Raw genomic sequence first — 15,151 nt, forward strand, 5'->3', positions numbered from 1 at the left:
CTTTTTTTTGTTGTTTTCTCATACAAGTGTTAAGTGTGTATCATGTGATTGTCTATTTGCATCCACACATTTATATAGAATATATATATTTTTCGCCAAGAACAAAAAGGACGAGGAAGCTAATTAATTGGTTGAGATTAACACTTTAGTTTATTGGTTGGTCCAAAGAGTTGGTAGATTTCTTTGTCGTTTTCTCAATAGTTTAACATGCATATTCATGTGAAGTTGGACATGACGATATGCATCCATACTACATGTAGAATATATTATTTTTCCGCCACCAAAAGATATACAAAGAAGCTAATTAAACTGGTTGTAGATCACAGCAAATTACTTTAAAGGTTAAGAGATTCAATTTTAAAAGTAAAAATAATAACAACTATATCCCATTCCCAGTGTTGAGATTCGAGCTATATAATTCAAAATTATTTAGGTGATGCATGTAAGTTGTTAGAAATTTATAATCAATCGATGTCAAAGACATGGACCTACACGATCCGATAAATACCAGGGCCTTGTGAGGGTTAACAGCCACAATACAGAGGCCTTCAAAGTCTTTAAACCAGCTCAATATATCTTCATAGCGTCGGCATGGCTTGCCAAGAGACTCAATTCGAGAAGCAAATTATTGACTTGTACCACCAAATCTCTAAACACAAGAGCCTTAAACCTTCAAAAAATGTCGACACAGGGGCGGATCTACTTACATTGGGGAGGTGACAGCTGCCCCCACTTAATTTGACATAATTTGTTTTTACTTAAGAAAAATTACAATTATGATGGACAATTTGTGATTTTTCATTTTAATGATATTTACATGCGTAGCAAAAAAAATGATGGACAATTTGGATAATTCTTTTCTTATGCCCCCATTACCCATATTCGATTGCCCCCATTTACTATTTATACATCTTCTTAGTTTATGAAAAATTAAATATACTTCCAAAATTTTAGTGTAGTTAACTACAATCATCATTTATTAAATCCAAATTTCCTTACTGCCATAGTTTTGTAATCACATTTGCCTCATTACTTTTCTTAAGTTTTAGTTCTTTATTTTTTTCTAGCTATAGAGTATAGACTCTTTATTTTACGTGTGTATTTGGTATTTGCTATCTTTTTGTTTGTTTGTTTTTTTTAAAATTAATATTTATGTAATAAATTTAACAAACGACTACTTTTTACCATGACAAAATAATTAATATTTTTAAAAAGAAAAAAAAATAATATCTATAATTTTCTTAACAACAAACAATTATGTTTTAATTTTTCATATTGTTGGAGTATAATGAAAACTTAAGCATACAAATAACAAAAATCTTGTATAAGCTATGCCCCCAGTAAATAAATTTTCTGGATCCGTCACTGTGTCGACACCTTGTTCCAACAGCTCATGTCCACGTGCTTGCCGACGGAGACAAACATCGACGTCAAGAAGATGTGCCCAAAAGTCCAAGCCATCAGAACAAATCTCATCAAGCTACGTAGTGAAGCCGTAGGATATTCGGAGCAACACTTCTCTACGGTTTTAGCATCTCTCGAAGACAATCCACTTCACCATTTAGATCTCTATCCTTACTACACCAACTACCTCAAACTTACCAAGCTAGAGTTCGATCTCCTCACGAAATACCAAGCTAGAGTTCGATCTCCTCACGAAACACTCGAGTCATGTCCCGACCAAGATCGCTTTCGTGGGTTCGGGTTCGATGCCCTTCACATCCATCGTCCTGGCTAAGTTCCACCTCCCAAACACGACGTTTCACAACATCGACATCGACCCTCAAGCCAATTTACTTGCATCCCGTCTTGTATCACGGGATCCCGACCTCTCCAATCGCATGATCTTTCACACAACGGATATACTCGACGTCACGGAGATTCTACGTGACTACGATGTCGTTTTCTTGGCATCTCTTGTTGGGGTGGACAAAGAGGCCAAACTCAAAGTGATTGAACACTTGGAGAATCACATGGCTCCTGGAGCTCTGCTCATGCTTAGGAGTGCTCGAGGCCTTAGATCTTTCCTATATGTAGACGTTGATCCTTGTGATCTAAAAGGTTTCGAGGTCTTGGAAATTTATCACCCGTCCATGTCTGATGGCTTTGTGAACTCAGTGATGGTCGCACGCAAAATTAATCAGCGATTGAATAAGCACGAGTGGTGTATCGGAACTCGATCATTAAATTCATAAGAAGCAGGGCAGATGATGATTTCCTAAGAAATTAGGTCAAGACTGGAGCCATTACTTGTGGAACAAGGCAGATGATGATTTCCCTCATGAGGCCCTCTCTTCCTAGTTCAATATTAGTTCTGTGTTTTTGTCAACGTGTTGACGAAATCTAAATTAGTTGTTGTTTTCTCTCTCTGCTTATTGTTATTATTATGTCTCTGTATCAGCAAGACCATTTTCTCATATTTTAAGAAATTATTTAGCCTGTGAAGCACAAGAAGTTCTGTTAAACATAAAAGCATACAATATCCATAATATAAAGAATCCTCAATGGTTGAAGCAATGGACATGAGACATTATTACCAAATGCAAGCCATTTGATAAGAAGTAAGCTGTGGCTGAAGCACAATGTACATGAGTCATCTTTTTGTTTGTTTGCTTGAATAGAAACGCAGCGTTTGACGAATCCGGTAAGCAAAATTAGTTACAAAACCGAACCGAATCAATTCAACAAACGTGAAATAGATCGAAGCGGGCCAGGTCAAGTAGGTAGCCTCTCAATGATTAAGAGGGAACCAGCTGTATCCAGAGACCCTCTGAGTCAGTAAGAAGCTTCTAAGAGGGACAAGAAGCGGTAAAAAAAAACACGAGTTATGTCCGGTAATATCAAAATGGAAAAAAATCATTCATTTCAAGAAAGAGCAGAGAGTCCCACACAGCTATAAAGGCCCAAAAACACACCATCCACCGACGTGTATTGTAGATTTTGAGGTCTAAAAGCCTTTGTGTGCGCCAGATTAGCTCCCTACTAATCCGCCGCCGCACCTCCTCGATCTCCGCCCAGCTCCGTTCTTTTCTACATATTCCCAGTTGTTTCTCCTGTAACAAGCAGCTGAGGAAGAATAAGAAGAAGTAGCCGTCGTGGTGATGATGATGATGACGTCACTTGGTGGAGGCGGTGGTAGTGGTGGTGGTGGGAGATTTGTGCCGTATCCGCCGCCTCTTTCTGTGCCTCCGTCGGCTCCTCAGTCACCTAACTTCTCGGGTGGTCTCCGATCACAGCCTTCTTTCCTCGTTGAGCAAGAGAAGTAAATATATCAATCTCTGTTTTTTTTACTCTGTCTTATAGTTGACTTGTTTCTTGATCTCTGTTCTACTGATTTGGATCTCAAAGTCTTAATTTTTATCGCAAATCTTGTAACTTTTTTTTTGTTTTTTTTTCGTATCGTATGTTTCATTTCTGGTTCTTTGTTTCTCATACCGAGATCTATGCTTTCTATTTCTGATGCCCACATCGATTTTCAATATATATGGATGAGTTCTTACCTACCCACCACTGCAAATTAAGCTCTTTTTAGCTCAATATACTTCATTTGTGCATTGGTTTCTATAAAAAATCAAACTTTTTTAATTTGAAAACGATTAATCTAAATCTATGAACTTCGTATGTCTTTTTATCGATAGGGTAATGGATTGTTAGTGCCACAAGATGTTATAGAATCGTATGTTGTGTTCGGTTTGTGATTGTTGACTTGTGTTCATGAAGCTATAAATTCTCCACTCTGCCTAGATGCTGAATTGCTAATGTTTGGAGAAGGGGTTGCTGAAGAAATTGGATACATTAATCTAATTTAAAGATTATATTCTGCTTATTAAACGTGATTGTTGAGTGAAAATGAATGGATCTTCTTGTTTTCTTGTATGCTCAAGGTCATACTAATTTGGATAATATGCAATTTCTCTTTTTGCAGGTATCTTTCTGAGTTACTTGCAGAGCGTCACAAGCTTATTCCATTTTTGCCTGTGCTTCCACATGTTTGCCGGCTCATGAACCAAGGTGAGCCATACTGTTATTATTAGAGTTTCTTTACTTTCCTCATAAGATCTTCTGTAATTTTCGTTTCTTGCTTCAGAATTACGATCTTTGTACATTTTATAAGCATTTCATTGGTGCTTCTAAGAGAGATCATTTAGTTAGATGTTAGCAAAAAACATATGATAGAGTAATTGTACAACCCCATAAGTAAGATATCTTACTATCCAAAGAGACACTTAGTCCTCGTTCCCTTACTATGAATTAGAATATTCAACGATAGTGCAGAGTCTCTCAGTTGAATTGTGGTATAACAGATTTTAGAATTGACTTTTCTCTGATGTAGATTTTGTTTTCAAATCCTGTTACTAAGAATTTTACTTGAAATCCTTGTTCTGAGTTGTTTCATAGGGATGTGATATTGAACAGATCACATTTGTGACATTCGTAGATCATAGCAAAATTAGAGTATTGTCCTTGTTTGCAGTCTGTTACAATTTATTTAACTAGAGTGTCAACGTTAATATTCACTAACTTAGTTGAGACTTGAGACTATGATGTCTCTCCATTCCACTATCATTAGTGATGGATTTGTTGACTAATTCTAACTGGTCCGTCTTACTCTTGAATATTGACATTTTTTGAAACAGAAATTTTGCGTGTAACCACGTTGTTGGAGAATGCCTTAAGTCAGAGTAGGTTTGATCACCCTAGCCCTCTGGCTTCTGGAGGGATATTTCAGAATGCAAGAGCTGACATGAATGGATGGGCCTCACAATTTCCATCAGAAGTATGACTACTAACCATTAACATAACTCTTTTCATCTAATTCCATACTACTGCAGTAAAAGCTTTTGTTGACTTAAGTTGTTCTGACATAACCTGCTTTGACTTAATTGTAATCATAGTCTTCATTACAGGTAGCCTTTGTAACACTGAATATCAGTAATGTTGTGCAATGTTTTTGACTTAAGGTCAATGCACTAACTAATTCCATTGCCTTGAGGAGCCATATAATTGTTAGGTGCAGCAGTGAAAGATTGGATATAAATAACATGCTCTAATATTTGCAATCATTCTGTGAATATTATAATTAGGATAAGCAATTACAGGTTGCTAGCTTGCAACAGCGCGATACATTGTCCCTTTTCCATGGAAGAAACGTTTGATAAGATTTTTATTTCATGTTATTCGTGGTTTTGATGCTACAATCATATATATGTAACATGTACTTACGCATTGAGGTTGACATGGGTTCTAACAAGTTGTTGGTTTATCTTTTGATTTGTAGAGATCTGTTTCATCATCCCCAGCACCAAATTGGCTTAACTCTCCTGGTAGCTCGTCCGGTCTCATTGTCAAGCGAACAATCAGGGTGGATATTCCAGTTGACAAATACCCAAACGTATGAATCTTAATTCCCTTGTTGAGACCCTAAATTATCTTGTCAAAGTATAAACTATAATGTGGTAATTTGCAGTACAATTTTGTCGGTCGCCTCTTGGGTCCTAGAGGAAACTCCCTCAAACGAGTTGAAGCGAGTACTGATTGTCGTGTTCTAATAAGGGGTAGAGGCAGCATTAAAGATCCGATTAAGGTAGTTACTTTTTTCATTTGTTCACTTTAATAATAATACCTTAACTCCAACTGTATCTTCATTCTATAGCCTTATTTGTTGCAGGAGGAAATGATGAGAGGGAAACCTGGTTATGAGCACCTCAATGAACCACTCCACATCTTAGTCGAGGCAGAATTACCCATTGAAATAGTGGACGCACGTCTCATGCAAGCCCGTGAAATACTCGACGATCTACTTACTCCCGTGGTTTGTTCTTTGCTCTTTAAAGATCCTAAAATACATGTAGTATTTGTCCCTATAACCGTACTTATTTTATGTTTTGTTTTAGGAGGAAACCCATGATCTCTACAAGAAACAACAACTACGGGAATTGGCGCTTCTCAATGGTAGTCTTCGAGAAGAAGGATCTCCAATGTCTGGTTCCATCTCACCTTACAATAGCCTCGGCATGAAGAGAGCTAAGACAAGGGGCTAAAAAACACGTCTCAATTCATATTTTTCCTTGCCTCTCTCACCTTTCCAAGAAGGTATATATGCACCGTAACAGCTTCCTTCAGACAAGAAGGATTTGGAGATTCTGTCTCCATCCCATTCCTCCTCTTCCTCGGGCTACCGGTAGTCTCTAATCCCTGGAATAAAAAAAAAACACCATCGTATATGAATCTGTGTCTATCTTATTTATCATGTCCCGGAGAGAGTTCAGACGACAGAACTAGGGGCAATACAAAGGGATGAGTCTCTGTCGCTGTCTCTGTCTCTGTCGCTGTCTCTGTCCGAGACTATTTTTGGCTTGCTTGCTTTTTTTTTTTTTTTTGGTTCAGTGGAGACTACTAATAAGCTTTGTTGCGCTGTGTTGCTTAAAGCCAGTTTTTGGGTAAAACATCATGGTTTTGTGTTTGGTATGAATTATTCTGTTTGCGTTAACATAAACATTAACTAATATCTTTTGAGTTTTGATACTACTACATTCTGCAAACACAAAACATATATATAGACTTAGAAACTCATAACATTCAAGCCTTCTCATTGTTGTCTTCTTCGTCTTCATTCTCATCTATCCCAACCCACTGCGTAAATGCAAACAGAAACTCTTTGAAGTTCACCATTCCGTTCTTGTCCCAGTCCATTTCCTCTGCAAAAATAGGAATCAAAATCAATATTCTTGGCTCATTGAAGGAGAAAGCTTGAGAAGAAGAGGGAGGGAGTTAAAGAGTCAACCAAATCTCTTCATTGCAATCCGCCCGGAGGATCGTTCTCCAGATTCATCAATGGCTCGGACCATCTCCTCGCGGCTAACGTACCCATCCTTGTTCTCGTCCAGGAACACAAATGTGTCCACAAGCGTCTCGAATGTCGGTTCCAGCTTCGGCATTCCCATTGTCCATTTCTATTCATCATACAATAAAATCTCAGAAACCATGAACAACAGATAAACCGATCAATCTAAACCGAGCATAGAAGATCTATGATAATACATCTGCGGTTACCTTTTGGAGAGTGGATGAATCGTCTTTAAGAAGATAGACGAGGCACAGAAGAACAATGAACTCTGTAAATGTAATTCCCATATCCTCGTTAATATCACAAGCCTTGAACAAATCATTTATCTCTTCTTCATCGAACGAGATCTCTAGCTTCTTGATACAATTCTTTAGCTCTGTGTGATCGATAGACCCGTTTGAATCCTCATCTGCCCAAAACCAACCAAGTAAACAACCATCAAATCATGAGATACCCGCAATTTAGAATCTGCCACGTATGCACTCACCAAATTCTTGGAAAATGGCTTTGCAGTTTCGAAGACCATCATCGATCTTTGGGAACTTGAGAACAATGCTGTTGAAAGATTTCATTGTGGTGCCTCTCGATGCCCTGCGTTGCACGGCTTCTATGATCTTAGCCTCCAACTTTGTCTCTGGAACCCATTCTTTTTGCAGAGTTTCAGATTTCGTCACTGCACCTCCCATGTCTCTGTTAATTTGTCTGTGCTCGGAGATCAGATCGTAGATTCACCCCGAGACAAAAATCTAGTTTCTTGTAAGACAAGGCAGCTTAACGTCTTGGTTGTCCAAAATATACGAACGTTGTCTGATTCCAAGACTATCAAAACCAGATCTAGATTCAATATATGAGGGTAAAATAAAAACTAAATCGAGACATAATAGATAAAGGACACAGTATATAAATGTCACAAGAATCAGGACGAAAGCAAACAAAAAAGTAAAAGAAGAGAAGAAGAACCTGTTTTAGTTTCTTGTTTGTCTCGAGATCAAAAGTCAAAACACAATCACACAGATCTGTTTATTGTTATAATTTTTAACCAGAGAAAAAAATATATATTTGATGTTTGAGAAGAAGAAAGATTTTGTAATGGCGTGAAGAATGCTAAAGCTTCCACGTAATTGCGCATCTTTACAAAAAACGCTAATCCATTTGTCATCTATTTATTATTTTAACACAAACTCTCCATCTTCATTTGACTTTTCTCTATTTTACTACTTCCTTTAATTTGTTTCTAAAAGTTTACTTTTCTAGATTTTTTTCCTTGTTTCTTAAATATTGGATTTTATGTTTTCTATGTAATTTTTGTAATTAATATTGTTAAATTTTAGGCATCTAAGTCATTTAAAAAATTACAAAAAAAAATAATATGGCAAATTAAAAAAATATATATATATATATGTTTTAAAATTCTTCCGAATTAATAATGTTATTATAATACTTACGGTTATATCTTGTTATTCTTTAGTTTGGATTGACTTCATGCTTTTGATAGAGAAAAACAAATTTGTATTTTGAATTTAACATTAATATATATGAAATTTGATAATATTTTTTTTTTAATTTATTTGTTGTTTCTTTTTCTTTAATATATAAAGGGTTTGATAAAAAAAAAAAAACTTTTTGCCAAAACGCTTGCGGAAAAGAGCTTTTGAAATTCAGCAATTTCGAGCGGTTTAGAATGATTTCCGAACGGTTTGAAGTTATTTCTATGATTGGTTTTAAACAAGTCTGTGCCTACATGGAAATAATATAAACTTTCGCCTATGTTTATTTTTTTTGTAAGTTTGCATTATCTATATATAAATTTCTGTATATATAACAACTACAACCATAAGCTATGAGTCTACGTTCATTTTTTAATATTGAAAGTAACTTTCTAATTTTTAATATTGCCTACGTTCATTTTTTAATATTGAAAGTGACTTTCTAATTTTGGGTAACATAATTTATGAGTCTTTTAAATTATAATCTAGTTAAATTTTTTAAATTGAATTAAACATTAAAACAAAGAAAATATTAGAGTAACTAAATTCTTTACTTTGTTCTAAATCACCAATTTAAATTATTTTGATCTAATTTTTTTATAGTGACTATACATCTATCAATCTGTTATAATTACTCAAATAACTTAAATAATCAAGAAAAAATGATCAAAAATTTGCAAAAAATTAAGAAAAAGATGAGCAAAACATAAGTAATATATTTTAAAGAACTGACTAATAAATCGACCACCTAATCAAGTTATAAGATTCTTAGTTATGATTTATGTTGTTGATTCATGTTTTTTAGATTAGATTAATAAAGCTTAAGCATATTGTTAAAAAAATAAATACTTTGTTGATAAATTGTCTTAAATAGCCCTAAATCAAGTTTTTGGGACAAAAATAGCACTCAAAAGTTTAATGGACAAAAATAGCACCTTATTTTTTATTTTTTAAATAAATACAAAAAATCACAAATTCATCTTTATATTTTCGCGCCAAAAACAAATCCAGTCAAAAAAAATTTCCGACAAAATTTCCCGCTCCCGGAAAAAAAAAAGATGTCGTCAAAATATTCCCGCCAAAAAAATTTTCGTCCGACTTTTCCCGCCAAAAAAAAATCTAAGAAATTCAGCAAGGATCCACGAAATTTAGGAAAGGTTTCACGAATGAATTACGTGGAATCCTTCCTGAATTTCGTTGAATCTTTCCTGAATTTTGTGCAATCATTTAAGGAATTCTTTCCTGAAATTCAAAGAATCTTTCCTAAATTTCGTGGATTTTTTTGGCGGGAAAATTTTGACGGAATTTTTTTTCGCGGGGAAATGGTGAAAAAAAAATTTTGGCGGGAAAATATTTTTACTTTGCGGAAATTTTTTGGCCGGAAAAATAAATTTTGGCGGGAAATTTTCAAATTTATTTATTTATTTATTTTAATTAAACTAATTATTCATATTTAATAATTAATTAAAGTTTATAGTGCTTTTTTGTGAACTTTTCAAATGTCGTGCTATTTTTGGAAGAAAAACTTATTTTAGTGCTATTTTTGTCAATCTCCCAATTTTGTTTATTGGTGTAGTTTTTTTTTTACAAAACGATGATATTTTTAAACTTTGATTTTTTTTATATATTCGTCTGATCTCCATATATATTGGTATTGGTCTTGTTTTAAACGTTAGCAACTGCAACCGTCCATCAACACAGTGTTAACGGGAAAACCAATCATGTCGTAAGTATGTTGAAATGAGAAGGATGAGCTATGATCGTAAACGTCGCCTCTTTATATAGCATAATGGAAAACCGAATACTGTGTACAATACCTGGTTGATTTGGGTTTTACACTCAACCACATTAAATAAACAATTGAGCGAATAGTTTCTAGGGCTCAAAATGGATATATATATATAACTTGGTCTAAATTTGTCAATCTATGTCTAAATCGTTATAATAATCCTCTTTATACAAAGTCAACTTTAGAGTAACGTAGGTACGATGATATTATCGTCTCGAAATTTAATAGGGTTTCTAAAAATAACTAGATATTTGGGCTTCTTAATTAGTTACGAAACAAACATAAACTATTGAAGGGTTATTGTATATTTTGGTTGTTTAATTATTTTGGCGTTTTTGAAACAACCACCGTTTAAAAATTTGTAAGACATTAATTTCGCCATAAACTCTTTTTCTTATGTATTTCTTCTTTGAAAAGGTTTCAAACTCATGTAACAACAATTTCATGGAGCTGATATTATTATTCTTCCTTCTTATGGCATTATTGGTATCTATCTCCTCTTCAAGTTCCATATCGGGTATGTCTTTTTGTTGTCTTCCTTCTCCACCCTCCATAATGAATTTGTTTCTAATGGGTCGTCGCTTTCTGTAGATAGTGTGTTCGAATCACAAACCTCGGTTAGTGGAAGGAACCTCCTTCATGCCAAGAAAAGTAATAGCATCATCCTTTTAATTTGTTAGTCAGATTTGTTAATTTACTTCTGCTTTTCATTTTATGTTTTCGTCAATGGGTGAATATAGAACAATTAATGTACATATATATGATGTATGTTATGTATTCCACGTAGACTCATAACAAAACAAATTGACAAAACAATTTTTTTGAGCTATTAACCAAAAACAAAATCAAACAAATAGTTTAGTCCAATCTTGATTTCAAGGACTATTATTTTGTATCCGTACGGTTGTCAGAGTTTTTGAAGGAAAACTTCAAATTCTTTAATTTGTCCTATTTATTGAAGTTCTTAATTTAATTTGGTCATATATATAGCTTGGCCTGGTGATGATTATGACGTAACGTAGGAACATCGTACTCTTACATGAATTTTGGGCCCTGTCTATAAGCTAGCAGGGGCGGACCCACATGGTAATTAGGGGGTCAGCTGCACCGGTTAAATTTTGAAATTCTTTAATGATCCTTAACAAAATTATTGAATGCACCCCCTAAAAGTTTTTGTTTGCACCCGTTAAAATTTGTCTCACCTTTGGTTTCCATTTTTTAATGGCAATTACTTAATGCTATGAGAGAGAAATGCTCATATGAGAAAATTTCATTTATATCCGAGAGTAATTACGAGATAACTTTTGTTAAGACTAATGACAAAAAAATCTCAATTAAATAGTATAACAAATAACCAATTAACAACTATCTATTTTAAATATGAAGAATCATTTATTCATATCATTCATAAATATTTTCACCAAAAATATCATTCATAAATATATTTGGTTTTACCTTTTTGATAGTTTAGGATATTGTTGTCTATTGAAAATACAGTAGCTTTGGCAAAAGTGGATATATGATGCAATTATTGTTTTACTTAGAGAAAACAATGCTGATTAACATGAAGTGAAAAGAATTTTTAGCTAACTTTTCTTTTGCTGCAAAAAGTATTAATAAAAATGAAAAAGAAGAATAGAACTTCTATAAATTTTACTTTTCTTTCATCTATTTTTCTACCTTTTTTTTTTAATTTTGTACTTCATCGTTTATTTCAATATTTATTATCTTTTATGTTTCTGAAATATTTGTATATTTTTTTGTCATCGAAATATTTGTATATTTTTTATTTAATATATATTTATTTTAAATATATATTTTGACCCGGATAAAAATATTTCCTGGGTCCGCCACTGTAAGCTAGATATGTTTAATCTGTAGACTTCGGTTATGTTTTGGATTTTTCAGCTTTGGTTTCAGTTAAAAAAAATCAAATTGTATCATTAGTTAGTCTTCTTAATTAAGAAAAAAATGTATATATATTTTTTGTTTCGGGGTAGATTTGGATTACCAGATGAAGAAAAATGAATCAATGTCAACCAACCATCATACAATTCGGTTTGGTTCACAGATAGGTTATTTGGTTCGGTTTCAAATCTGACCGGATCAGTTATATCAAGTTTGTGTAAATATAAGCGGTGTGACACTTGACTCTTGTCTTTGTTTGCTTGGAAACAGAATGTGAAGTGAACTTTGAGTATATGGACTACAAGTCCTTGACAAAGCGGTGCAAAGGTCCAGCATTTCCAGCCAAAGAATGTTGCTCTGCGTTTAAAGAGTTTGCATGTCCTTACGTGAGTCAGATCAACGACATGAATAGTGATTGTGCACAAACAATGTTCAGCTACATGAATATTTACGGAAACTACCCTCCTGGCCTTTTCGCTAACGAGTGCAGAGAAAGGAAAGATGGAATTGTTTGCCCTTTACCACCTCTCTATTCTCCTCACCTAAATGCCTCAACCGCTGATTCGACCCCTCCTCGTCTCATCTCGCTGCTGATCTCTGCTGCGACCGCTGTTTTGGCTTTATTAGTGTTGACTTGATCAATCGAAGGAAATTGAAAGAGCTAAAGAGTGATTGCGTTTTGATACCATATTAGCTAACAAACTAGATAGAATTATCAAATTGTTCTGTTACTGACCAAGTGTAAAGAAGAAGCGAGATTTATCTTTGATTAATTTTATTACCAGTGGCAAAACTTATAGCCGAAATGTTAACAAGAAAAGCCAAAAGCCAAAAGCCAAAACAAAACTCAGTTTACATCAAAAATCAAAGCTCATGTGGGTACAACAGTATCTGGCTCTGGTAACAATTGAGACATGAGCAACAAAACTACTGTTGCCAGCAATACTAACTGTATAAGAAAGCATGAAGTGATCTTGCATGCTCTCTTCTTGATGGTTCCGGTGATTTCTATGCACTCGTTTTGCAGGTCTTGAGCTCTGTTTGTTAAATTTGCAGCCTTCGTTTGTACTCTTCCTAGCTTGTTCAGTGTCTCATGGTTTTGCTCTTCTGCCAACGACTCTTGTTCATCAATTAACTTCATCTGACTGTCTAAGTTATCGATAGATCTTGTATATATCAGATATTCAATCTCAGCCTCAATCTTCTGCCGAAAGATATCTTCAACTGCGGTCTCTGTTCCTCCCCACGAGTGTTTGTTTTGGTTCGTGGTGGATTCAAGCTCACGGATGTGTGATTCTTTCACCTCAAGCATGGACCTTGTTTCTTCTAGCATGTTCTCCAGTTGTTCAACATTGTTTACCAGGGCTACAATCTCCGAGTGAGGTGAACTTGCTTCGCTGACTTGTTCATGATGTTGTGGCATTGGTTCGTTCCCGATCTCCTGGAATTGCTGAACCTCTGCAAATGGAATTGCATAAAGAGTCACATTAAACATGATAATCATTGTTCATGTGATGTTATTAGTTGATTCCAACATGAGAATGCAGGCTTATAACAAAAAATAGGTATGGAACAGCAGTAAAAATAATGCAAGTTTAGATATAATCCACAACAAAAAAATTCAGAATGGCTACCTTTTTCAAGAGCATCTTGCAAGGCCAAGAAACCGTCGATGGCCTCTGTTAATGGATCAAGTTCCTCTGAGTAAAGATTGTTCGTGTTTATCGACTCTCCTCCTTCTCCTCCCGCATCATCTTTTCTCATTGACGTTTCCCCATTTTCTCCATTGTAGTCCATCATTTTTCCACTCTGCTTTCTTGAGTCAGATTCCAAGCTGGAATAAGAGTTTTCCTTGTCGATATCGACACTTTCTCCTCTCTGTTTCTTACTATTCTCTACACAAATTTTTCCTCCCTGACCTGAACTAATCATTGGCTTCTCATACCTAATAACCTTGGGAGCTCTTGCAGCCGTGGAGGACTTACTACTCCGATCATCATCTATCTCTAAATCCATACCAGCTGAAAAACCAATCCCTGCGACAAACCTAGAATCATAACCAGTACTCCCAAGTATATCAAAACCATCACCGGTACTTTTCAACATATTCACAGACCCAACAGATCCCTGACTCTCTTGTTCGACTTCCGGTGACTGAAACTGCATTTGTTTACCATGTGAATGACCAACAGCCGACAACACTCTCTTCAGAGCTTTACTATTCTCAATATTGGCAGACGTGTCCTTAACAAGATCTCTCCTAATCCTCCTCCATTTTCTCAAGCCTTGTCCTTTCAAAACCGGAGTGTAAGAACCACCACCACCTGGTGAATCAAAATTCATCGGTTTACCGATCTCAACAGATTTAGAAGTGGAAACCAGTTTGACACTCTCATCAGAGCAAGACCCGTTATCCAAACTCCTACCATCATCAGCAACGTTGCTGGCACTTTGTTGAATCATACCATTATCATCAACAGACTCAAGCGCAGAGCTTTCACTCTCTAAATCCATCTTCCCCCAAATTCACAATCTTCCAAAATCACATCGATTTCAGAAAATCAATAACCCAAAACCCGAAATGAAATTCAATCATACGGAATCAAAAAGTCAACTCAACAAGTTACAAATTCATTCACGGTTAAATACAAATATAAAGGTCTAAAATTTCCTACCATGCCACCATCTATCGGATCAAGAAGAGAAGAAATGATTCCAAAAATGAAAATCCAGCTCAATGGAAGAACACAGATTTCGAATTGAATCGCAGAATTTTGGTGTTTTGGAGAAAGGGTACAGCAGAGAGATGAAAAAGGAGGGTGTAAAGTGAAAACCCTAATCCGATGATCGGATTCGCAGATCTATAATTCTCTCCTTCTTTGTGGCAAAAAGTTTATTCCTTTTTTCCTCACGATCATTTTTTGTTCCATTTTTAAATTACGGTTATTTATTTTATTTAGCATAGACGTGTGGGTGGTTGGAATATAACACGTGGCGAAATCGCCTGCCTTCTCAGCGCAAACTTAGTCATTTTTGACCGTCAGATTCGACACCTCATAAAATATACCGTTGACATTCGTACATACTATATCAGTGGTATTACAATTTCAGAAATTGTTG

General features: G+C 35.1%; 5 protein-coding genes across 6 annotated transcripts; 3 read left to right on the plus strand and 2 right to left on the minus strand.

Moving 5' to 3' along the window:
* The first annotated feature begins 1,888 nt into the window (after positions 1-1,888).
* LOC110226427 (nicotianamine synthase 2) lies at positions 1,889-2,445 on the plus strand. The gene is given in 3 exon segments (XM_021018202.1): positions 1,889-2,164; positions 2,231-2,246; positions 2,248-2,445. Coding segments are annotated over 3 exon segments (261 nt in total). The 5' UTR covers positions 1,889-1,973; the 3' UTR covers positions 2,302-2,445.
* Positions 2,446-2,665: 220 nt separating this feature from the next.
* LOC9305680 (KH domain-containing protein At4g26480) lies at positions 2,666-6,508 on the plus strand. The gene is made up of 7 exons (XM_021017983.1): positions 2,666-3,262; positions 3,926-4,011; positions 4,638-4,777; positions 5,279-5,392; positions 5,468-5,584; positions 5,669-5,812; positions 5,895-6,508. Exons 1-7 carry the CDS (start codon positions 3,102-3,104, stop codon positions 6,039-6,041), a joined length of 909 nt encoding a protein of 302 aa, XP_020873642.1. The 5' UTR covers positions 2,666-3,101; the 3' UTR covers positions 6,042-6,508.
* LOC9303636 (probable calcium-binding protein CML21) lies at positions 6,365-7,869 on the minus strand. Its single transcript, XM_021018056.1, has 5 exons — positions 7,808-7,869; positions 7,335-7,666; positions 7,054-7,256; positions 6,785-6,953; positions 6,365-6,698 (listed from the first exon to the last, which is right to left on the minus strand). Exons 2-5 carry the CDS (start codon positions 7,531-7,533, stop codon positions 6,580-6,582), a joined length of 690 nt encoding a protein of 229 aa, XP_020873715.1. The 5' UTR covers positions 7,534-7,666; positions 7,808-7,869; the 3' UTR covers positions 6,365-6,579.
* A 2,552-nt stretch (positions 7,870-10,421) lies between these two features.
* Positions 10,422-12,728, plus strand: LOC110226426 (GPI-anchored protein LORELEI). Its single transcript, XM_021018200.1, has 3 exons — positions 10,422-10,640; positions 10,715-10,774; positions 12,302-12,728. The coding sequence occupies exons 1-3, from the start codon at positions 10,520-10,522 to the stop codon at positions 12,667-12,669; spliced, it is 549 nt and encodes a 182-aa protein (XP_020873859.1). The 5' UTR covers positions 10,422-10,519; the 3' UTR covers positions 12,670-12,728.
* Positions 12,729-12,789: 61 nt separating this feature from the next.
* On the minus strand, positions 12,790-14,953 carry LOC110226361 (WPP domain-interacting protein 1). 2 transcript variants are annotated; one of them, XM_021017788.1, is made up of 3 exons: positions 14,707-14,953; positions 13,666-14,564; positions 12,790-13,489 (listed from the first exon to the last, which is right to left on the minus strand). In XM_021017788.1, exons 2-3 carry the CDS (start codon positions 14,543-14,545, stop codon positions 12,903-12,905), a joined length of 1,467 nt encoding a protein of 488 aa, XP_020873447.1. In that variant the 5' UTR covers positions 14,546-14,564; positions 14,707-14,953; the 3' UTR covers positions 12,790-12,902. The 2 variants fall into 2 exon arrangements, with proteins under 2 accessions (XP_020873447.1, XP_020873446.1); XM_021017787.1 differs by having other exon boundaries at positions 13,666-14,953.
* Positions 14,954-15,151: the final 198 nt, after the last annotated feature.

The sequence above is a fragment of the Arabidopsis lyrata genome, assembly GCF_000004255.2.
Source record: "Arabidopsis lyrata subsp. lyrata unplaced genomic scaffold ARALYscaffold_7, whole genome shotgun sequence".
Classification (NCBI taxonomy): domain Eukaryota; kingdom Viridiplantae; phylum Streptophyta; class Magnoliopsida; order Brassicales; family Brassicaceae; genus Arabidopsis; species Arabidopsis lyrata.